This window comes from Phoca vitulina, unplaced genomic scaffold (genome assembly GCF_004348235.1).
Source record: "Phoca vitulina isolate PV1807 unplaced genomic scaffold, GSC_HSeal_1.0 scaffold22, whole genome shotgun sequence".
Classification (NCBI taxonomy): Eukaryota; Metazoa; Chordata; class Mammalia; order Carnivora; family Phocidae; genus Phoca; species Phoca vitulina.
This window is the reverse complement of record NW_022589725.1, coordinates 219,969-244,883: the sequence shown is the minus strand read 5'-3', so window position 1 is coordinate 244,883 and position 24,915 is coordinate 219,969. Positions and strand designations below refer to the sequence as shown.

Genomic DNA, 24,915 nt, shown 5'->3' with positions numbered 1-24,915 from the left:
CCATTTCTTAGAAAACTGAATGTACATTTTGGGAAGTAAAGTGATCAGCCTTGTGCAGAAAGGCAGGTGGTTAATAGCAAAACTTTCAAATATGACCTCGGTGAATTTAGAATTTGGTACACATTTATATGGGGCCAAAATATATAGCGAATTACAAAATGGTGAGATTTTTGTTGAAATGGAGGTTATTCCAATATTACATATATTGCCACTGCGAAATGTCTGTGTAGAAGTTACTATGGAAAACATAGTAATGAGAAAATACAGCTTAAATTCTTGATGATAGTCATAGATGGAGTTGCCAGCTTTTTAAAAAACTTTTTTTCTTTTGTTTTCCAAAGTTAATGGAGTTTCCTGGACAAATGAGACCCAGAGACAAAAAAGCCATACATTCAATTGCCGTATGCTGATGAAAACACCGCATGATATTCTGGAAGACATAAACACTGGTCCTGAAATGCGCCAGAGATACGAAACAATGCAGTGCTTTGCCCTGTCTCAGCCTCGAGCCATGATGGAGGAAGGGGAAGGTAAGATTGACCACATGTTTGAGATACCTGCCAAACAGTGGACAGATTTGTAGTTCTGTGATTTCCATTGTTGTATTCATTTACTGAATTCCACATCCTTGGTTGCCTATTGAATAGACTTGTCCAAAAGTTAAGTATAATCCTTACCTGGTTAAATTTTTATTATAGATTTGCAATCCTGTATGATCTGCGTAGCACGCCGCATCACTACAGGAGAAAGAGCATTTCCCTCAAACCCTGAGAGCTTTATTACTAGACATGATCTTTCAGGTAAACACTTGGTGTATGTGTGTGTGTATACATTTTGTTCATTGGAGAGTTTTCATAAAAGTTAACTATTTCTATAGCCTGCACTATGATGTAAGTGCCTACACCCACTGTCATGAATGCTTTGCATGGATTATTTCTTATGTTACTTATGCAACTCTAAGATTCACTAAGACCCCTGGCATTTGTGTTGGGTATATTTGACACTTAAAATCCCTCAAATAAATAAAAAATAAATGTAGAGGGACCTGGCTTTCTCTCCAAATAGCATCTCATATCAGAAGTTAATATTTCTTTCTCTAACTTTAAACCCATTTTTCATAAATAAGTTTTCAAAAATACAGGTAATTTAATGAGAATTACTGGGAGTAATTCTTAATGTCAACATGAGTTTCAGTTTTTGTTTTTTTTTTAAGATTTTATTTTTGAGAGAGAGGGAGAGTATAAGCAGGGGGAGCAGCAGAGGGAGAGGGAGAAGCAGGTTCCCTGTTGAGCAGGGAGCCCGACGTGGGGCTTGATCCCAGGACCCTGGGATCATGACCTGAGCCGAAGGCAGACGCTTAACTGACTAAGCCACCCAGGTGTCCCGAGTTTCAGTCTTGGTCTGCCCTTTTTTGACTATGGGAATAAAGAATTAAAGCCAGTGTTACGTGTTAAAGCACAATGATGAAGTTAAATGAGGTGGCAGTATTATCTGTATTTACCTTCAGGGTTACTCTTGTGATCATCTAACCTTGAATGGTGATGCCAGCGTTTGTCTTCTAGGCACCATCTCTAGGCACTGTCTCCGAAATGAGGAACTAGGCCTGGTGACAGATAGGCTGGGTTACTTGTCCAGGATCCTGGCTAATAAGAAAGAATTTGCCGCTGAGTCTGCCTGATGTTGAAGCTGTACTGTTTTGTTTTGTGTCCACCATGTGGACCTGCAATAAATAATTTGATAAAATGGAGTAGGTTTAAACATCTAACATACTCTGGCTATTATGTGTGTACATATGTGTGTATGTATATATGTGTTATCTACACATACATACATTACAGTATTTTACTGTTTAAAAAAACAGCTATTTTTGTAGTTATCATTTTATGCAGACTCAGTTTCCTGTCTTGAGGCTGCTTGAGATTAATTTTCACAGATGAAACAATAGCAAAAAAGTTTTTTGTATTCTTAATTTAGTCTTTTTACACTGATAAAGAAAAAATTTTTCCAATATGAAATAATATTTATTTACTTACCTTGAGATTGTCAAACCTGGTGACAGGAATTTTTACCTTCTAAAGTGGTTCTTTCTCTGTATCTATTATGATTTGGCAATTAAAGAACAATACTTCACATTTTGTAATAGAAAATGCTAAATAGAACAAAAAAAGAAAATACTAAATGAACATCTTTAGAACATCTTTATTCAAGTAGTTTAGTGACTAGAACCTTTAAAATTATCTCATTAATGTTTTCTTTTATTATAAAAGCAATACATACACATTATAAAAGTTAGAAATTACCAAGCAGGAAAAATCAGATAGTTTCATCTGGGTCACATATTTTCCAGTTGCTACCTGTTCTTTCATAGGAAGTTTGTTGCACTGAGTGCAGTACTTTTTTTGGAGAGGTTTTATTCTCTGTCCCTGGTGTAAACTTTTTCTGAGCATCTATTTTGTGTTTGTCATCTGGCTCTTGGAGCTAAGCTCAGGGGAGGTGCTTGAGGACAGAACATCCTTATTCTGGGCACAACGCATAAACATTTACTCTTTCCTGGAATGCATTTGTCCCTTCTTTGTAGGGTCGTCATCTAAACCCCCCCCCCCCTTAAGGTTTTTTTAAAAAATATGTCATTAAAGGTCTGAATTTGAAACAGATTCTTAGACTGGGGCCTCTGTTTGTCAGCTCATTTGCCATTAGTGCCTTTGTCATCCCCAGTAGCATTTTTAGAACTCTATTTTACCATGTGAAGCTGTCTGAGTTTTCCCAATCCAAACCTGCTTTTCTTCAACATTTTAACTTTTTTGACAGACACATCATGGAGAGGATAAATAGATTAGGAGAGATATAGAAAAGCTTTCCAATCTGTTTGGAATCAAATTATTGACTACTTCTTTTAAGTCATTTGTCTGTACCTCTTGGGTCAGGATTTCTATCACCTTCCTGATTTGGGGGACCCTGTTGGTGCTGAGCATAAAAGGTCATCTGGATCTGGGTATTGCATTTTTTTAGTAAGGCCTTTGCAGAACAGACAAAAACAACCATTGATAGTCTTGACAGCAACATGAGCTTTCAATCATAGTCTGACATTTTGTTTTTTTTTTTTATTTATTTTTATTTTTTATTTTTTAAAGATTTTATTTATTTATTTGATAGAGACACAGCGAGAGAGGGAACACAATCAGGGGGAGTGGGAGAGAGAGAAGCAGGCTTCCCGCTGAGCGGGGAGCCCGATGTGGGGCTCGATCCCAGGACCCTGGGACCATGACCTGAGCCGAAGGCAGACGCTTAACGACTGAGCCACCCAGGCGCCCCTATAGTCTGACATTTTGTGACGAGGGACCATATTTTGTTGTGGATATCCATGTCCCGAATGTTGATCACACAGTTTTTGCCCAGGGCATCCTCAGTAATTATTTTGAATTTTTAAAATATGACTTCAACATTCTGCAAATCAGCAAGGCTCACTTCAAAAGCACAACTCTTCAGGTCATCAGAGGCAATTTTGGTCCCTTTGACAAAGTTCTCATGAATAATGTTTTTGGATTATTCCTTATATGGAGCATAGCTGGTGCTTTCTCCTCATACCACTCTTTCTTTGACAGTGGGTCAACTACTTTCTTCTTGGCTCCTTTTTAAAAAAATATTTTTAAATTTATTACTATTACCATTATTTATTTATTTATTTATTTATTTATTTATTTTTTGAGAGAGAGAATCTTTTTTTTTTTTTTTTTTAAAGATTTTATTTATTTATTTGACAGAGACAGAGACAGCGAGAGAGGGGACACAAGCAGGGGGAGTGGGAGAGGGAGAAGCAGGCTTCCCGCTGAGCAGGGAGCCCGATGCGGGGCTCGATCCCAGGACCCTGGGATCATGACCTGAGCCGAAGGCAGACGCTTAACGACTGAGCCACCCAGGCGCCCCTTGAGAGAGAGAATCTTAAGCAGGCTTCACACCCAGCGTAGAGCCTAGAACTAGGCTTGATCTCATGATCCTGAGATCATGACCTGAGCCAAAACCAAGCTGGACGCTTAACCGGCTGAGCCACCCAGGCGCCCCTCTTCTTGGCTAGTTTTTGACATTTTTTGTAAGGTGTTTATTCTTGCCATCTTGCCCTGGTACTGCTCAGAAAGTGTGGAAAGGCATAGCCGTCCATTTTTTAAGGACCATCTTCATGAAACCTTTTATTTCATAGCATTTTTTTTTTGAAGACTTCGTTTATTTATTTGACAGAGAGAGAGAGAGACAGAGAGGGAACACAAGCAGGGCGAGTGGGAGAGAGAGAAGCAGGCTTCCTGCTGAGCAGGGAGCCCGATGTGGGGCTTGATCCCAGGACCCTGGGATCATGACCTGAGCTGAAGGCAGACGCCCAATGACTGAGCCACCCAGGCACCCCTTCATAGCATTTTTGAGTTGTATAAATTGTATAGTCAAATACACTAGTTGTCTCTAGTGTATTTGATGTTAAGCAAAAGTCAGAAACTTCCAGAATTGTAGAAATGAGTATTTGGTTAACCGTCCTGATTTAGATTTTAAGTGTCCAAAAATGCAGTCACCTCTCAGATGGAAAGAATTGTTCCTGCTAGCTGTGTAGGCAGGTATTTTCTTAGTCTTCAGATGTCAAATGTCTTCAGATGAACAATTTTAGTGGTAGGTGTTGTTTTTTCCTTTAAGTGAAAATGAACCTAAGGTTATCTGGACACGTCATATTCTGTACATTCAGAAAGTGAAAGGAGTTTTGTGATACTCTTATGTTTTGTACAGTAGAACATTTAATGTAAGAGTGTCTTGTAGGACTATGTCCTTAAAAAGAAAAGTTCTGGATATAGCAGAGAAGGTGGAGCAAAGATTTAGTGTCTTTATTTTATTCTTCAGCACTATGCCATTCATGTGCAACCAGTAAATACTTGTGGGTTGGATTTAAATCTTTATTTTCTGTTTAATAGGAAAAGTTGTCAATATAGATACAAATTCACTGAGATCCTCCATGAGACCTGGCTTTGAAGATATAATCCGAAGGTGTATCCAGAGATTTTTTAGTCTTAATGATGGTCAGTCATGGTCCCAGAAACGTCACTATCAAGAAGGTAAAGAATTTTGAGTTTGATTCTTGGTCTTGTTACTGTGTTTGTGTACCATAAAGCATTAAGTATATACATGGCCATACATGGCTGCTTTTGTGTGGGGGGTAGGAAAGTGATTCTTGAGCAGTCTTCTTTTAGCCTGCTTATAATTTTGGTGCAGGTCCATTCTTTTCACTGGATTTTGAAAATGTGGCACTTGAAGTACATTTCCTTTCTCTCCTCTCTTATATGTATCTATTTTGTCAATTGTAGTCACTAGTGATGGCATATTTTCCCCAACAGCTTATATCCATGGCCATGCAGAAACCCCAGTGTATCGATTCTCATTGGCTGATGGAACCATAGTGACAGCACAAACCAAAAGCAAACTCTTCCGAAATCCTGTCACAAACGATCGGCATGGCTTTGTCTCAACCCACTTTCTTCAGAGGTAATGGTAGATTACTGGGTCTCTTCACATTAAATGCAGCAGTGTTCTCAAGGTGCTTTAGTATTAATTTAAAAAGACGTTGGATTTGCTGAAGTGAGTTTAGATTCCTGGATTGTTACACTTATTTTACTTATTTATTTCTTAAAGATGTTATTTATTATTTGACAGAGACACAGCACGAGAGGGAACACAAGCAGGGGGAGTGGGAGTGGGAGAAGCAGGCTTTCCACTGAGCAGGGAGCCTGATGGCGGGGCTCGATCCCAGGACCCTGACATCATGACCTGAGCTGGAGGCAGACACTTAAGGACTGAGCCACCCAGGCACCCCTTATTTTACTTACTTTAATGTGCTGCCAAAGCGAGCATATATTTTTAAGATTATATTATTATGTGAAAATGAGGATTTGTTCATTAAATAATTACTTCCTAGGAAAGCTGGGGAATGGGAAGGCTAGTGGATAAAAGAGCGTAAAAAATCTGACTACTGCTGATACCTTTCATTTCTGATATGTTTACGTTGCTTCTAGTGATTGAATTTGAAATTTAAAAGTAGACTTTAAGAAAAAAAGATACTGGGCGCCTGGGTGGCTCAGTTGGTTAAGCAACTGCCTTCGGCTCAGGTCATGATCCTGGAGTCCCGGGATCAAGTCCCGCATCGGGCTCCCTGCTCAGCGGGGGGTCTGCTTCTCCCTCTGACCCTCCTCCCTCTCATGCTTTCTGTCTCTCATTCTCTCTCTCTCAAATAAATAAATAAAATCTTTAAAAAAAAAAAAAAAGAAAAAGAAAAAAAGATACTATTGCTGTTGCTAATGGTAAATGCGCAGCACATGGAAGAGCAGAATATTTATGCGTTAATTATCTTGAGTAATTTGCAGTTACCTCCAGGTTAGCCCCTCGAGGTGTGGCAACTGTAGTAAACCCTGCTGTGAGCCCAGCTACCATAGTTCTTGGCCCTTCACGGTGCTGTGCTTGTGGTCACTCATTTAGATTCTGTGGCATATTAAAATATACGTTACTGGGTTCATAACTGATCAATATTTAGATTGGAATTGACACTAAGTATTGCCTAGGAAGTTAAACTCCTGGGCACTTATTTCATCATTTAAAAAAAAAAATGTGAGTGCTTTAATGCATGCCTGTAATATTTTAGTGAAAGTTTGTCCTCTTTCTTTGCAGGGAACAGAATGGGTATAGAGCAAACACGAATCCTGTTGGACCAGGCATTAGACCTCCAGCAGCCGGATGTAACAGTTCGGTAGGCGGCATGAGTATGTCGCCAAACCAGGGTTTACAGATGCTGAGCAACAGGACCTATGGCTTGGCTGACCCCAGCACCACAGGGCAGATGAGCGGGGCTAGGTATGGGGCCTCCAATCCCATAGCTTCAATGAACCCTGGGCCAGGCATGCAGTCACCATCTTCCTACCAGAACAGCAACTATGGTCTCAACATGAGTAGCCCCCCACGTGGGAGTCCTGGCCTTGGCTCCAATCAGCAGAACATCATGATTTCTCCTCGTAACCGTGGGAGTCCAAAGATGGCCTCACATCAGTTTTCTCCTGCTGCAGGTACTGGTGTAGGCATTTCCTTTTCTTTATTTCTTCTTCCTCAGTAATTCTTCTCTTCTTGCTCTGTTGTAATCCTTGTAAAGTTTGTTCATTTTATAAAAAACTCGAGTTCAGTGACATTTTTATTACAGTATCCAGTAGTTAATTCTTTCCCTTATTTCTCTCCCAATCCAGGTGTGCACTCTCCCATGGGATCTTCTGGTAATACTGGGAGCCACAGCTTTTCTAGCAGCTCTCTGAGTGCACTTCAAGCTATCAGTGAGGGTGTGGGGACTTCTCTTTTATCCACTCTGTCTTCACCAGGCCCCAAATTGGATAACTCTCCCAATATGAATATGAGCCAGCCAAATAAAGTGAACAGTCAGGATTCCAAGAGTCCCCTGGGCTTGTATTGTGACCAGAATCCAGTGGAGAGTTCAATGTGTCAGTCAAATAGCAGGGATCACCTCAGTGACAAAGAAAGTAAAGAGAGCACTGTTGAAGGGTCAGAGAATCAGAGGGGTCCTCTAGAAAGCAAGGGTCATAAAAAATTACTGCAGTTACTTACCTGTTCTTCCGATGACCGGGGCCATTCCTCCTTGACCAACTCCCCCCTGGATTCAAGTTGTAAAGACTCTTCCATTAGCGTCACCAGCCCGTCTGGGGTCTCTTCTTCCACCTCTGGAGGAGTGTCCTCCACATCGAATATGCATGGGTCACTGCTGCAGGAGAAGCACCGGATTCTGCACAAGTTGCTGCAGAATGGGAATTCACCTGCAGAAGTAGCCAAGATTACTGCAGAAGCCACTGGGAAAGACACCAGCAGTACGGCGTCTTGTGTGGAAGGAAATGTCAAGCAGGAGCAACTAAGTCCTAAGAAGAAGGAAAATAATGCACTTCTTAGATATCTGCTAGACAGGGATGATCCTAGTGATACACTCTCTAAAGAACTGCAGCCCAAAGTGGAAGGAGTGGACAGTAAAATGAGTCAGTGCAGCAGCTCCACCATTCCTAGTTCAAGTCAAGAGAAGGACTCTAAAATTAAGACAGAAACAAATGAAGAGGTAATTTGTTTTTCTCTATTCCAGCTTAGTCATTGTGTTTAATCATTGCATATCTGTGTTAGAAAGACCATGTGTTATATGCAAAATCTTATCTTCTGTTTTAGGTTTATGTGATAGAAGTTACCCTTGAGCTGTCATTTCTTTATAATTTTTTGGGCATCAGTAAAGTGTATTTTTATTTATTTATTTATTTTTATTTTTAAAAGATTTTATTTATTTATTTGACAGAGAGAGAGACACATAAGCAGGTGGAGTGGGAGAGGGAGAAGTAGGCTTCCCGCTGAGCAGGGAGCCCGATGCGGGGCTCGATCCCAGGACCCTGGGATCATGACTTGAGCCGAAGGCAGACGCCCAACCGACTGAGCCATTCAGGCGCCCCAGTAAAGTGTATAATGATGGAAATACCAGATGTGTGTGTTTTAAAATGTGACTCTAACTTGAACCAGTTGGTAGCCAGTTTGAAAATTTTCATGGAGGTTTTTATTGTTGGAATGAGCAGATTGGGTCTTTTAAAGGGATAGTAGAAAGAAACGGGGAAAAAAAGTTTGTATTAAGTAACAGATTTTGATTTGTACCTAAAAACAAATTTCGTACTATACGTGATTTCATTCTATATAAGGGTTTCCCATGCTGCTTGAGGATCACTCTTCTGGGAGACTTCACCTGAGAAAATTAAAGTCTTGGGGGAAGTCTTACTGTTAGGATGTCTGTTTGATTTTGTTTAACCTAGTGCTCTCCAAATTGTGGACCAAGAACCGTTTTTAAAACATGCCTATGAATCTCTTACTGAACGTCAGCTTGTTGCCTTTATTATTAATCACACTTGTTTTTCGAAGGTAGGTGTAGAGGCAGACCTCTCTGTCAACTAATGATCCTGACATTAGCTGGAAAATATCCTACAGTTTGAGAATTAAAGTTCTAGTGCAGATTAAAAAAATGCCCCTTCGAAAGCAGTTCCAAACCCAGAGAATTTATTTCAGTACACTGATCTAAGTTTCAAGGAAGAAGATTTGGGGGTGGGGGTCTTAAGAAGCCAGACTTTAAGTTGGACATTACTGTTTTAGGTAACTATTGTATTTTACTTATTCCCATTTTATTTGTGTTCTTCTGATGAATATGTTTATACCTATGTATCTAGTAATGTTAATTAAAAAAAAATTAACACAGGTTAATTAAAGAATTTTTTTTCCAGGGATCTGGAGACTTGGATAATCTAGATGCTATTCTTGGTGATCTGACTAGTTCTGACTTTTACAATAATTCCGTATCCACAAATGGTAGTAATCTGGGAACCAAGCAACAAATGTTTCAAGGAACTAATTCTCTGGGTAAGAAAGAACTAGGTTTTATTCTTGCTGCCTTTTAAAAGTTTCTGCACATTTGTATGTAGTTACCCCTTGAACAACACTGGTTTGAACTGCACGTGTTCAGTTACACACGTGGATTTTTTGGATAAATATAGTACTGTAAATGTATTTTCTTACGATTTAAAAACAACAACAACAACAACAACAACAACAACAACAAAAAACCCCCAAAAACCCAAAACAAAAAACAAAACGCAGGGCTTGAACTCAAACCCTTGAGATCAAGACCTGAGCCGAGATCAAGAGTTGGACACTTAACTGACTGGGCCACCCAGACACACCTCTCATGATTTTCTTGATTTCTCTAGTTTATTTTAACAATATAGTATATAACACATGTAACATACAAAATATGTGCTAATTGACTTATTGATAAGTCTTTTGGTCAAAGTAGGCTATTAGTAAAGTTTCTGGGGTCAGTAGTTATATGGACCATGTGTTGGGGGCTCAGTGCTCCTAACCCTGTGGTGTTCACGGGTCAGCTGTACTGTTACAATAAGATGGGAATCTAATTAGCATTTTTAACTTCAAAATACATATCGTGCCTCTCAGGGTTTTTTTTGTTTTTTTTTAAATAATTCATAGTGCGTATGTTTTAAAAAGTTTCTTGGACATTTTCCTGTTTCTTAAAATTTCCTGTTTCTAACTAATATGCCAGTAATCATGGAACTTCTAGGAAAATGTTTGTCTTTGGTTGCTGCAGATGAGTAGTAGCTACCAGAGCGTGTATTTTTGTTAGGCACAGAGACTTGAATTAAAAAGCAGCTAAAACTGTAGATTGAAACTTCTCCTGTGACACTTGTGGAACCTTGTCATTTAGCTGTGAGTCTTCTCTTCTTTTAGTGTGTGCTGGTTCTCCCCCAGCCTCTCTTCCACAGCTGTGTGGTTTCCTCATTCATCAGTTTAAGAAAGGTATACTACAGGTATTAGAAATTCACAGTTATCAGGAATGGTGGTTACTCACTTTCAGTGGCACCATTTCCTAAACTGAAATGGGTAGTCCGATCAGTCAGATAGGTTGGAGAAAGAAAAAAGTTAGGGGGAAATACCACATTTCATTCCTTGTTTGATTAGCAGGCAACTTCTCTAGTTATATTTAATTTTAAATTTTAAACGGAATCCACTTAAGTACATATAGGGAAGAACCTCTAGGAGTTTGAACATTGATAACATTTTCAGTATTAAGTGAAGCAGAGTATGAATGACCATGTCAGGCTGTGAACAGTACGTCAGCCAACACTGGGACTCTTGTTTCTACTTATTTGGAATATGAGGCTTTTTTTCTTCTTTTTTTTTCCTTCCGTACTTAGTGTTTATTTTAGTAAGGAAGACGTTCTTGTGTGGGTGGTATTGGTATTTATGTGCTGTGCTTGATTACTTACTGTACTCAATCATCAGAGGATTTTTATGTATTGTGCATCTGTGTTTCAACAGGTTTGAGGAGTCCACAATCTGTGCAGGCCATTCGTCCCCCATATAACCGAGCAGTGTCTCTAGATAGCCCTGTTTCTGTTGGCTCAAGTCCTCCAGTAAAGAATATCAGTGCTTTCCCCATGTTACCAAAGCAGCCCATGTTGGGTGGGAATCCAAGAATGATGGATAGTCAGGAAAATTATGGCTCAACTATGGGTAAGTTATTTTTAATCAGTACTTATGATTAAAATTTTCTTTTGGGTAAAGCAAATTTAAAATACTTAAATCCATTTAAATAATTTGGATTAAATAATAGGTTTTTGAATAACAGTAGCATAATATTTCTTTCATGAGTTTCCTTAATTTATTCTTCATCTTGGTTATTTTAAACTTTCAGGGAAGCTAGTTGAATACGTGGCAACAATTGCCTATCAAAAATGTCTTAAAAAATAAATGTCTTAATAGTTGGCCAGCCCTGTTCTTCAGAATACAGCACTTTTTTGGTCAAGTTTGCGTGTAATGACTATACTTATATAGGAAGGATTTTAGTATAATATGGGAAAGACATAATCATTTCTACCTGTTTTAGGTGGACCAAACAGAAATGTAACTGTAAATCAGACTCCTTCCTCAGGAGACTGGGGCTTATCAAACTCAAAGACCAGTAGAATGGAACCTATGAGTGCCAACTCCATGGGAAGACCAGGAGCAGATTATAATGCTTCTTTACCCAGACCTGCAGTGGGCAGCTCGATGCCCACCTTGCCTCTGCGGGTCGGTAGCATCCCAGGGGCGAGACCAGTGTTGCAGCAGCAGCAGCAGATGCTTCAAATGCGTAAGCATCCCCTCCGTAAAAAAAAAGAAAATTAGATGATTTAGGGTAATTTTTGCTATTGCCTTCTTTGAAAATGTATCCCCTCTTTTTCTTCCACCAGGGCCTGGTGAGATTCCCATGGGAATGGGAGTCGGTCCGTATGGCCAGGCAGCGCCATCTAACCAACCGGGTTCCTGGCCAGATGGCATGTTGTCCATGGAACAGGGCCCTCATGGGACTCAAAATAGGTGGGGCTTTGTTATGTGACTCTGTTGAAAATGCTAGCATTGGATTATCTAGACAAGGGTCAGAACACAGGAGCAACCCTGAAAGAGAATGAGGAAAACTCACTGTGATTGAGGTGCTTGGCCGCCATCTGGGCGTTTCTTGTCTGACTGTGTAAAAATCGAGGTGAGGCAGCAAGCCAGCGAGGGAGGAGACCGCTTCATTGTTCAGCTGTCGGGACCAGTGAGTGCTCGACCTGGAGAGGGTAGATGACCACCAGTTTGAGAAGATAAATGGTGTTCAGGGGGTGAGCCTCAGTTTTCTGGCAGATTAATTTTTAAGGATTTTGATAATTCTTTTCTAAAATTATTTAAAACATTTCAGGGATGGTGAAAGTGAACTGTAGCACTCTGTTTTTGTGAAAGAAAGATGTGGATTTTGTCTGTATTTCATTTTTATTTAGCTTGGTCAGTAACTCATTTGCATGAAAGAAGCCACCTGTAAAAGTCAAGTCTAACTTGAATTCTTTAATTAAGCAAAGAAAAAAATCGAGCTGTTGAGTAGACAGTGTTGTAGCTATGTGAGTTTATTAGCTTGAGTGCTTCTCTACTCAATGGAGAACAAATAGTCTCATGATGGAATTTTTTTCTGAGGCAGAATTAGTATCTGGTTCTGTGTCCTTCTAATGTGTTGGAGGACTGTGGTGCCTTACTGTAGGGGTATGGGGTTTGTACTATACTTGTTCATGCGTGAGCCCTGTGGGCCAAGGGTAACAAAAAGTTATTTTGGCAGGTCCCGGGCTCAGTTTGCTGATAGTTCAACATTTCTGTGTTGGTTTTTTTTTTTTTTTTATTTTCCTGGTCCTTTGTTGATTTCTTCAAGTTAACAAATAGCGTAACTACTACCACTTCTGTTCTTGTACTAGCCCATCCCCCTCAGCCTCTGCTATCCCTCACATGTCTGGGGATCTAGTTGTTACATTTTGGTGGTGGGATTGTAAATTAGATATGTGTAAGCTAGATGTGGTGGTTGTAAGATGGCCTGGCTCAGTTTAAAATTGTGGGCCTTCAATTTAAGTTGGTGCCATTTGCTCTTCTCTGTTACTTGGTTTATTATTTGTACTCGTCATATTTAAGTTATTACTGTGTATTAAAAATGTGCGTGGTTACTGTGTGTGTGTGTGTGTGTGTGTGTGTGTGTGTGTTGGAGGAAAAGCAGCATTGACATTGATTGCAAATCTCTTTTTAGGCCACTTCTTAGGAATTCCCTGGATGATCTCCTTGGGCCACCTTCTAACCTAGAAGGGCAGAGTGATGAAAGAGCATTGTTGGACCAGCTGCACACTCTCTTGAGCAACACAGATGCCACAGGCTTGGAAGAAATTGACAGAGCTCTGGGCATCCCTGAACTTGTAAATCAAGTAGGTGGCACTAACACGGAAATGGAGGTGTATATGTGCACGCTCTCAAATGAGCATGTGTGTGCGCACATCCATGAAGCCACGCACATGAATGCCTGTCTGGGAATCTTTCCTGTTAACTTGAGTTACATCACTACATTCATGGAGGCCAGTATTACATTTAGAAATCATACTGCCAGCAGCTACTGTTTTGTAAAGCTGTCCCAATTTTAGGCAGCTATAGAAATGATCCAATAAAATTTCTATGCGGTTTTATTTATTTATTTATTTATTTAAAGATTTTATTTATTTGACAGAGACAGACATAGCGGCGAGAGAGGGAACACAAGCAGGGGGAGTGGGAGAGGGAGAAGCAGGCTTCCTGCAGAGCCAGGAGCCTGATGCGGGGCTCAATCCCAGGACCCTGGGCAGATGCTTAACGACCGAGCCACCCAGGCGCCCCTTCTATGCAGTTTTTTTTTTTTTTTTTTTTTTTTTTTATTTTTATTTTTTTTTATTTATTTGACAGAGAGAGAGATAGCGAGAGCAGGAACACAAGCAGGGGGAGTGGGAGAGGGAGAAGCAGGCTCCCCGCCGAGCAGGGAGCCCGATGTGGGACTCGATCCCAGGACCCTGGGATCATGACCTGAGCCGAAGGCAGACGCTTAACGACTGAGCCACCCAGGCGCCCCCCTTCTATGCAGTTTTAAAAATGCTGTTTTTTACTTATGTTAGTTGAATCCTCATTTTTATAATTAACTCTTTTTACTACCTGGCCAAGCAGTGTATACTCTGAGGAGACAAGCTTTTTTTTGTGTCAAACAAAACCCCGTTACAGTAGTGAATATGAAATATGAACATCTCAACAATAGCATCTCTCATTCCCAGTTACCTATGCAGCCTTATGAAAATATGTCATTCACAAACCTATGTTTTTGAAACGGAAAGAACCGTGTGTGTGTGTGTGTGTGGGGGGGGCAGTGTATAGATATATACTCAGTGATAATTAGGCAAGATTCTTAGTGGGTCACACAAAGGATCATACTCCTCTGTGGCAAACACTGCCACAGAAGTTTGTAAAGGGTGGGTGGGAAATGTAGAGCAGTGATGACGTATGTCTCTAGCAATACCATTTTCATGCCCCTGGAGCTGAAGAACGGCGTCTCACCTGGCTGAGGGTGGATGTGAGGGCTACACAGAGACCGATAAGCTTGAACTACCCCTTAAAATTTTATTTAAGCCGGAAAGAGCTTTCTCTGTTCTAATGATAAAATAGTGAATGATCATTATGTAAAATCTGACAATGACAAAAAAAAAAAGTACATATTAAAAAAAAATTAAAAATCCTCTTTAATCCCTCAGTCATCTTTTTAAATTTTTTATTTAATTTTTTTTTTCATTTTCTAAAGTAATCTCTACGCCCAACATGGGGCTCCAACTCACAGCCCCGAGATCAAGAGCCACAGGCTCCATCAGCTGGGCCAGCCAGGTGCCCCTCAGTCATCTTTTTTTGTTTAATATATATGTCTTTAATTTTAATAGGCATGTAGTATCTACTCTAGAGAACACAATTTATTTAACCAGTACTCTACTGATGAAAGTTAAATTGTTTCTAAATAATTATCATAAACAATTCTATGAATTACTCCCATCTTGTTCACTTAGTTTTTCTTACCTACAGTCTGAGAGAAAGGTTGATTGGGTTAGAGAGAGTGTATATTTTAGAGTTTTGTAGGTTTTTTTCCTAAAGGATCATACAGCTGCTTTCCCACACAGAGGCTGAGGATTGGGGTTCCTCACCCTCACAAGCGCTGTGCTGTGGCCCAAGTAGATGAAAGACACAGTGTGGACAAGCAAGTGATGAAACAAATACTGAGCATGATTATTCTTTTAAATCTTTCCCAGTCTGATTGGCAACAAGGATGCTTGTTTTATTTTTATTTTTTTAATGATTTTATATTTAAGTAATCTCTTAGACCAATGTGGGGCTCGAACTCACAACCCCAAGATGAAGAGTCATGTGTTCTTCTGAGTGAGACAGCCAGGCACCCAGAGGTGCATGTGTATGTGTGTTTTTTTGTTTGTTTGTTTTTTCCCAAGAGGGAGAGAGGAGGAGGCTGGGAGGAGCAAAGGGAGAAGGAGAGAGACTCTTAAGCAAGCTCCACGCCTAGTTTGGAGCCCAGTGTGGGGCTCGATCTCACAACCCTGAGATCATGACCTGAGCCGAAATCAGGAGTCGGAGGCTTAACTGCCTGAGCCACCCAGGTGCCCAAACATGCTTGTTTTAAATTGTATTTTGTTGATTTGCAAGACTGAACATATTTCATGTTTTTTGGTCATTTATATGTTTTTAAAATAGTTTCCTGATGGGGTTTTTATCTGCAACAGTACTTTCTGCAAGTTTATTTATTGACTTGTTGATTCTTTCATTTAACAAATACTTGTCTTCTGTATGCCAGTTAGTCTTTTTTTAGAGGCCGAGGGGCAGTAGTGAACAAATTAGTTTCTGCTCCCAAAGCTCAGATTGCACTGGAGCAGGCGCACATCAGGCAAGGAGCCACCCGGATGGAGGCAGACAGTGTGGAGGAGATCAGCAGGGAGGGCCTGTGTCGTAAAAGGACCTTCTCTTAGGGTGTCAGCATTTTTCTCTAATTCTCTAAATTATTTTCTCTGAAATAATTTCTTCTATCTGAGCTGTGATTTGAAGGCTGTTTACTTGTCTAATATATTTGAATAGTTTTCCCAGTTTCTTTTTAGGGGGGGGGCTTGTTGTAGTCTTACTCTTTAGTTTAAAAATGTTTGTGTTTTCAAGTCCAGAATGATGAGTTAAAGAATTACTGGGGACTGGGGTGAGTGGTCAGGAAAGCTTTTTTTGGGAAGATGACATGTAAGGTGACATTTGAAGGATGAGATGGAGCCAGCTTGGCAATCAGCTAGGGGAAGAATGTTCCAGAAGAGGTACAGCTAACTCAGAGGCCTCAGGCAGGGAAGGGTGGGGTTCTGCCAAGCGACTGAAAGTCCGTGAGAGCAGAGAAGGATTTCTTTGAGATGACGATGGAGAAGTAAACGGAAGCTGGTTCCACAAACCATCTTATGGAGTCTGGAATTTTTCTGCTATATTGGGAAGCCATGGAAGATTTTAAGCTTGCTTTCCTTTTTTGTTATAGTTAATTTTTATTTTTAGCCAAGTAACCTGTGTTTGAAACTGTAAAATGGTACAAAAATAGACTTTTTGAAGAATCACACGCATTTGCCCCACTCAGAGATAGTGAAACTCAAACTATTTGGGGTATATTTCTAAGTACTGTGAGTATGCAGCTATTCTTCATCAACTTCAGTCTGTATCTGTTGATTTCCTGTTACGATAGCTGACTGCATTCATTTTCCCTTGTCTGAGAACCTCGGGGTCAGGTATGCTCTGGAATTCAGGAATTTTTGGATTTAGAAAGGTAAAATGGTGCATATATGCCATTTATTTTGTGGTACCCCTGGTGTAGTTTTGAGCAAAACTTGTCATTTTAGGCATGACGTTAAGTGTATTGGGCCCTTGTGTGTCTGAAAATATCTTTATTGCATCCCCTGCATGTCTGGCTGTGTATTAAATTTTGGGTTGAAAATAATTTCCTCTTAGAATTTTGAAAGAGTTGTTCCACAGTTTTTTGGCATCCAGTGTTGCCGTGGACTCATATTTCAGTCTGATTCCTGCTCTTTCGTGTGCGACCCATTGATTGTCTCTGGAATTATTCAGGAACTTTTTCCTTCTAAAGTTGCATGAAACCTTATGGTGTGGGTCTTATCTCATTCATTCTGCTGTATGTCAGATGCACAGAGACTCCTTTTGGTTTGGGGGCATTTTTGTGTATCGTTTCTCTTTTCTTTTTAATTTGTGAGTTTTAATTGCATTTATTGGTAATGGGGCTGAATGTCTTTTTCTTTTTAAAAAAAATTTTTTTAGGGTTGAATATTTCTAAAGCTTATCAGACATGTCATTTGGTATCATTTCTTTAATCATTTTATCTCCTGTATTTTCTTACCTCTTTGGGATGTCTATTGACATGTTGGGTATTACACTGAGTCTGTGTTTTTTAATCTCTATTTTCCTTGTTTCTGAGTTACTTTTTACTTGTTTGTGTCCCTTTCATGTTGGAAGCTTTCACCATCACGTATCTTGCAATCCTTGACTATCTTTTTATATTTAAGTATGATGTATTAAAAAGAATCAGTCTTCACTGAAAGTATTTGATGGGGGGGCTATCCCTTTTATTTCAGGACTCCCCAGATTGCAACATGTAGAGCTGTTACCACCTCCTCTTCTACTCACACTGTATAGTTTTCCTTGCCTGGGAATTTTTAATTACCTGGTTGCATTTTGGGAGCTGGGCTGGGAGGCAAGTTGATGATACCATAGTGTTAAGATATAAAATATAAAAATTTTACTAGAAATTATAAGTAAGATTTCCTGTTTTCAGCTTCTGCTTGCTCTTACCTCTCTGCTCTGCTTGGTGTCCCAGAACTGAGGTAGTTGAGGGAGTAAGTAGGTAGAAGGTATAGCTACATGGCTGTGCAGAATTGGGGAGCAGGTTAGGGGCTGGGAGGTAGCTGCTCCCCTGCTCTCTACTCAGATTCCTAACCAGCCACGTTTGAGCACTTTGCCTGACCCTCTACATCCCCAGTGGAATCTGTCATTGGCTCCGTGGGAAACATTTGCTTGGGTCTTATGTGTTTTCCCCTATAGGCCCACGGATCTCAGCTTCTCTACTTTCTTGAGTTGGTTGCTCCTCTCTTTTTCTGTCTTGCAAATGCCTGTTGAAATACTTTGTTGCCTTTCTTATTCTCATTGTTTTGTGGATAGATGCTACCTTTCATTTATTTATTTTAATAAGTAACTTTTTAAAAAGATTTTATTTATTTATTTGACAGAGAGACAAGAAGAGAGGGGACACAAGCAGGGGGGAGTGGGAGAGGGAGAAGCAGGCTTCCCAAGGAGCAGGGAGCCCGATGCGGGGCTCGATCCCAGGACCCTGGGATCATGACCTGAGCTGAAGGCAGACACTTAACCGAGTGAGCCACCCACATGCCCAAGGATACTACCTTTTAAATTCTTTGCTATTCCTTTAGTAGAGTTAGCAAGAGAAAGGAGGTAGACATGCATGGTTAATCCATGTTTAACTTACAGTATGATTTACTTTATAGAAAGAGATTTCAGATTCCTGTCTGGAGAAGGGAATTAGAATGATGGGACAGAGCAGATGCATAGAACCATTTACTACAAGAGTCCAAGAATGTGTCTTGGAGAGGGTCATAGCAGTGAAACGGAAGAAGGGAAGGCTGTGCGATACGTCATATGGAAGAAAAACTGACAGGACTCGGTGGACTGTGTGTGCCTGTGTGTGTATGCACACACACACACACACACACACACACACACACACACGCTTGGAAAGGGAGAATGTGAAGAATCCAGATTGCTGGCTTTAGTTCTGGGCACATGGTGTTGCCATGTTGCCATGAGGGAGGATTGGAGGAAGATCCGGGTCTTTTGGGGGAGGGGCTGTTGGGAATCATGACTTGTGTTTTCTGCGCGTGAACTCTCAGATGCCAGTGACATCCAGGTGAAGTTGTTAAGCAGGCATTTGCGTAAGCAGAGTCAGAACTCAGAGACACTTGAACTGGAGACGAGTTTGGCCGTTGTCGCTAGTAGATGAGAAGACCAGAGTAGAAGATGTAGCTAGAGAAAAGAAGAGGGGCCTAGGACTGAACCCTGATGAATGCCTACCATGCCTCCGAGGAGAGGTCAGAGAGGTGGGGAAATCGAGGGTGGGGTCACTGTCACAGTGGGGTGACGTGTGTTTTGGGGTGAGACTGTTGCCTGCACACATGCACTGTGTGCCCGTGGATAAGAAGGTAAAGGTGTGCGCAGTACCTGACAGGCTTTTCTTGTCTCAGTGTGGCAGGCTCTTCCCTCCTTTGGAACATTTGTTTTCACTGTTGTTCTGTCACCTGTTCGACTTTACTGCATACGTATCCTTTGCATGTAGAGAAGTGATGCCAGGCACATAGCAGGCACTTGATAAATACTTGTTGAATGAGTGGGTTTCTTAATAATCCCTCCAGCCATACAAATAGTAGTGGACGGCCACCTTTAGGTTTTATTTGTACAACTAGTAATACGCTTCGGGGGATATGAGTTTATGTTGATTTCCCCGGTCTCTTCCAAAATCACCTCTGATCACCATCAAAATATTCCTATACTGATTATATGAGAATTGATCACAATTTTAATTAGTTTTTTTATACTTGGCTTCGGAGGTCTGTGTTGGTACAGAAATCTGGTCTGGAACAAATAGCATTTCTCCAGGTACTCTTTGTCTGTGTGAGACTCCGTGCTAGGCACTAGGACACATTTGTGAAAACATGGGTCATGGTCTGTGTTCTCATGGAACTTCAGACAATAAACTTGATTTTCTTTTGGAATTCTGCGGCATCCTTGTTTGCATGTATTGACTTTATTTTTTACCTTCCTTGGAGCATTCGATTTCTGTTGCTTTCCAGATGTACTTTACTGTTCATTTATGTGTTTGATGTTTAAGGGACAAGCTTTGGAGTCCAAACAGGATGCTTTCCAGGGCCAAGAAGCGGCAGTAATGATGGATCAGAAGGCAGCGCTATATGGGCAGACGTACCCGGCACAGGGGCCTCCGGTGCAGGGAGGCTTTAATCTTCAGGGACAATCACCATCTTTTAACTCAATGATGAATCAGATGAACCAGCAGGGCAATTTTCCTCTCCAAGGAATGCACCCAAGGGCCAACATCATGCGACCCCGGACAAACACCCCCAAGCAGCTCCGGATGCAGCTTCAGCAGAGGTTGCAGGGCCAGCAGGTAAGCAGCCTGGAGCTCGCCTCAGCCCACGCGCCTTCCCTCTGGTGCCTCCTGGTTGGTTGGTTGTCGGGCTTTGTTCTTCGGGGCTTTGGCCACTGCCTCGCTCGCTCTCGCCGTCTCACACTCTTTCGTTTTGACTTTTGTGTAACATTTGTTTGTACAGCGGGTTCCTAGTCAGGGAGTGGTCCTGCTGGACTTGGTCAGTCCTCCTCACCTTTTGGTAAGAGTATTCTCTTGTACAGGTTAAAAAGTGAAAAATGTCCGAGGGGATGGCACTTGGGGGAGAAAAGTATTTTTTGATGGCTTAGAGGTAGATGATTTCTATTTTTAAAAAAGTCCTTAATATTCATACCAAATACTTACTGATTTGAACATTCTTTTTATGGAACCTCTGCTTTCTAGATGCTTTATAAAACTTCAACTCTCTTAATATTCTAAACTGGGAGTTTGCTTTTTTATTGTTTCCTTAATCTCCAGCACATCTTTTAAAATTTAATTATTTATACTGTTTATGTCTTGGGTATGCTGAGTTATTAAATGTGGCAGAACCGAACCATATAAGCTGATGAGTGAATGATGTCAGGTCCAGTGAGCCGGAGACTCTTCTAGGGTATTAATACTACTAAAAGTCAATGTAGGTACTCTGCAAAGCTGTGTTAGTACAATCATGGTATCGTTTTACTTTTTACCACTTCTTTCCACTAAAAGTTACTTAGGAAAAGCTAACAGAAGAGGTAGTTTATTTAGTGTTGGTCTGAGCAAATTAAAGCTATTTCCCTAATGGCCTAAATAATCCCACAGAAAATCTGACTTAATGAATCCTTTGAGTTTCTGTTGAAGATACTCTTTAAGCTGCAGATTTGTATTTTTACTTTTCTTCCTGATGCCAAACAATAAAGCTTCATATGCTTGCCAAGGACTTTTCAGCCTGAATTTTTTGAAGTATGGAAGTGTACTGGTTCAGTGTAGATGTGACTTAACCAGGTTAATGTGTTGGAAGTAGCATCATGATCTTACCGGGTGGTGCTGAGGATTTAGAAAGCTGTTTGGGGGCTCCGTGACACGCTCCACTTGCATCCTAACCAACCTGTCTCTCCCCAGTTTTTGAATCAGAGCCGTCAGGCCCTGGAGATGAAAATGGACAGCCCCACTGCTGGGAGTGCTGCCGTGGTGAGGCCCATGATGCAGCCCCAGGTCACCTCCCAGGTGAGGAAAGTGAGTCTGTCCACGGCCACTGCCGTGGGCCCTGCACAGGGCCTGGTCCGTACTTGGCCCTCAGTAAATGTATGTTAAAACACAGCAGTTCCCAGTTTCTTGTGTAAGAAACCATTCCTTGCTCTCATCACACTTCCTCTTCCATTCTTCTCTCTTGCTGGTGATGAGGAAGAATCAGGAGGGGAGGCTCTTTTATTAAAACCATGGATTCGTGTTTTTTTAATTAATTCCCTTTGTGATTTGCTGTGTTGTGAAAACAGCTGATACTTTTTCGGGATTTAAAATAATAAATCTGTAAACTTTTGTTTGTTTCTGGGTTATGAAACTATATGCTCATTGGTAAAATATGAGATTATAAGAAAAAAGTAAATAATACATAATCCGACTCTCAAGGACCATCTCTGAGATGACTTGTTTCCCATAGTGGGAAGGATGATGTTCAAGTTCTCTGTACCTCCAGCTCAAGGTGGAGACTGTCCTAAGGTATTTTCTTAATGTGCACGAGGCAGATGACCACACAAAAGTCCTTTACTGTGGTTGGAAAGACTGTTCATAATGATTGTAAAAACAAACAAAACATCCCACTGTGAAGCGCCCGGTATTTGCTGTCTTAGGCCTGCTTGGAAGTACTTTGATAATCCGACATCTTGAATAAGCTGAGCTAGGCCTCCAGAAAGATAAAAGTTTGCTTTTTGCAGTTGCTTTCTCTCAGCTGGTAGGGCCCAAGTCAGCCTTTTGGTTCTGTGCTTTGACCGTGTTACCGCCTGAACTTCCAGACAGCTGCTCCTAATCCTCCATCTCTTGTTTCAAAAGCTTTCAGAGACTATACGGGCCCTTCTGGGGCAGACTCCGGTTTATTGAGCATAACCCCGTTCTTCTGGCGGGCCCCTCCTCCCACCCTCTTATTGCTGTCCTTTTCCATCTTGTAGTTTTATTTCATAGTTTCTGAAAAATTTGTCCTCAAATTCTACCCTTAAATGTTCTCTCACTTTGAGGAGTGTTTTCAGTGTGAAAGTTTGACAACTTGCCCAAACAGTTTCCAGGGCTCTGTTCTGCACCCCGTCCGCCCCACCTAGCCACGATGCCTTTACCATAAGGAGAATTGTGCATTTTTCCTTTTGTAGGAAGAAAGGCATTGGGTGTTTTTCTCTCCCGCCTAATGTATGGTGGTGGTCCCGTGTGTATGAATTGGCTGGTTCCTGCTACGTGTGTGTAACTGCATTCTTCCTTGGGTATTAGCAGGGTTTTCTGAACGCCCAGATGGTGGCTCAGCGCAGTAGGGAGCTGCTGAGTCATCACTTCCGACAGCAGCGGGTGGCCGTGATGCAGCCGCAGCCGCCCCAGCCGCAGGCCTTCAGCCCGCCCCCGAACGTGACCGCCTCGCCCAGCATGGATGGGGTTCTGGCGGGGCCCGTGATGCCGCAGGCTTCTCCCCAGCAGTTTCCGTATCCACCAAATTATGGTAAATTTTGATGGTGAAAATGGCTTCCCCAGAGTAACAGATCTGTTGCACATTCAACGCCAAATAGTACTTACTCCCTTTTTGTCATTAACTAGAAAGATGGAATTAATTAAAAATAACAGAACAAGGGATGGTGACCAATGAGACTGACAAGGCACAAGTAGAGGCCAGATCAGACGAACCCTAGAAGTCTTGAAGAGTTTTGGTGTCATTCTGAAGGCGGTGGCAAGTCCCTGAATGTTCATAGATGTGTGTAGATTTGCACTGGGGCAAGGGCACCTGAGGCCTTGAGGCACCTGCGTCAGGAGGACAGCAAGGGGAGCAGGGAGAGTGGAAGAAGGGAGGACAGAGACGATGCTCTTGTAGTCAGAATGGAGAAAAACTGGTTGGTCTCAAAAAACAAAAACAAAAAAAACCCCGGAAGTGTTTATTGTAGTGCACAGGTGATTGTAGTCCTGGTAGAGGATCTATCAGAGTGGAGCATTTCCCCCCGCCCCCCCAGGTCTTGTTTTTTCAGCTCCCCACATTCTTAATTTGGAAGAAAGACCACCAGGTTCTATCCCCCCCCGCCCCAGTATGTCCCAGTATGTCCCAGTATATCCCAGTCTAGTTGAACTCTATAGGCTTCGAATGCTTGGTCATGTGAGTGAGAAGAATGCCATGTGGGCTTTGGGGTCCTTTCCTTGGTGACTTGGGTATATTCATTACAGTAGTGCAGATTACATCTTCAGGTCAGTCTTTGAGAGATTCCAGGAACATGGTGGGAGTGGGGATAGAGTGTCTTTTGGGGAGATTACATTTTAGGTGCACTTCTGCCAGCTGGGGACAGAGGGACAGAGTGATGTGAGTAGCATGAGGTGGAATCCCTTTTATACAGAAATCTCCGTGAAGTAACAGCTCTTCAGGTGGTCTAGACGGTCTGCTCTGTGCGGTAAGCCCGTTCCTTCAGTTGTCTTCTCAGTGAGCAGGAGGAACTGGCAGGCAGCAGCTTGTGGCACTGTCTTCACCTGCTTCAGAAGAGAACGGATACTCTGAGGAAGGTCCCCCTTGAGTGTTGCAATTTCTTTTTCTTCCTTCTTTTTTAAAGGAATGGGACAGCAACCAGATCCGGCCTTTGGTCGAGTGTCTAGTCCTCCCAATGCAATGATGCCCTCAAGAATGGGTCCCTCCCAGAATCCCATGATGCAGCACCCTCAGACCACACCCATGTATCAGTCCTCGGAAATAAAGGGCTGGCCGTCAGGAAACCTGGCCAGGAACAGGTGAGGAACAGGGACTTGAAAAGTCATTCATGTTCTAGGGCCCAAAAGTACAGGAAAGTATCCTCTGCATTTTTCAGTCAAGCCTGAGTGGATGGAGAGATCAAAAGGCCTGGGTTCATATTAGAAAGTGTGTTATTTGGCTCCTCCATTTTGAGACTCCTTCCTGCCCTCCACGTGTCCACAGGCAGCTGTGGAAACACAGAAGGCAGGGGCAGTCTTCTCCCTCGGGTTCTCTGCTGAAGCAGAGACATTTGACAGAATCGTGGTGGTCTCTGTGTGCATGTCGGTTGTGACTAGAGTGACCCGGGTGGTAATCTCACACTTTGTTTACAGCTCCTTTCCCCAGCAGCAGTTCGCCCACCAGGGGAGCCCTGCAGCATACAGTATGGTGCACATGAATGGGAGCAGTGGTCCCATGGGACAGATGAACATGAACTCCATGCCCATGGCTGGCATGCCCATGGGTCCTGATCAGGTATGGGGGGTCTATCCCTTCCTGTTCTCAGAAAGTTTTTCCTGTTCTCTTGAGAGAGCCAAAGCTTCATCTGTAATCTAAAGGACCTCAGCAGGTTTTTAACTTGGGCGTAGAACTCAAAACTAGAGTCATTGAAATACTTGTGGTTTGAAGGCACTGGGCCATTCAGTACCTTTGGTAATGTGGCATCTAAGGGATCTGAATCTGTCCGCCACAGTCCTGTTGCAGGCGCTGTGGATTCTGTGTTGTACAGAGCGTGTTTTACTCACGTGTC

The 24,915-nt window shown here is 41.7% G+C and overlaps 1 protein-coding gene across 5 annotated transcripts in view; it reads left to right on the top strand.

The window, feature by feature from the left end:
- The window catches only part of NCOA3 (nuclear receptor coactivator 3), a 138,757-nt gene that overhangs the window by 110,391 nt on the left and 3,451 nt on the right, over window positions 1-24,915 (top strand). For 4 of the 5 annotated variants that reach the window (XM_032419868.1, XM_032419865.1, XM_032419866.1 and 1 more), the window contains 16 exons: window positions 342-530; window positions 699-800; window positions 4,947-5,087; window positions 5,367-5,514; window positions 6,691-7,082; window positions 7,257-8,125; window positions 9,318-9,453; window positions 10,927-11,121; window positions 11,495-11,740; window positions 11,841-11,967; window positions 13,193-13,364; window positions 19,934-20,227; window positions 21,329-21,433; window positions 22,682-22,904; window positions 23,992-24,166; window positions 24,500-24,641. In XM_032419868.1, the coding sequence (XP_032275759.1) occupies window positions 342-530; window positions 699-800; window positions 4,947-5,087; window positions 5,367-5,514; window positions 6,691-7,082; window positions 7,257-8,125; window positions 9,318-9,453; window positions 10,927-11,121; window positions 11,495-11,740; window positions 11,841-11,967; window positions 13,193-13,364; window positions 19,934-20,227; window positions 21,329-21,433; window positions 22,682-22,904; window positions 23,992-24,166; window positions 24,500-24,641 (3,656 nt within the window). The remainder of the gene's footprint in view (window positions 1-341; window positions 531-698; window positions 801-4,946; window positions 5,088-5,366; window positions 5,515-6,690; window positions 7,083-7,256; window positions 8,126-9,317; window positions 9,454-10,926; window positions 11,122-11,494; window positions 11,741-11,840; window positions 11,968-13,192; window positions 13,365-19,933; window positions 20,228-21,328; window positions 21,434-22,681; window positions 22,905-23,991; window positions 24,167-24,499; window positions 24,642-24,915) is intronic. The other variant, XM_032419869.1, reaches the window with a different exon arrangement.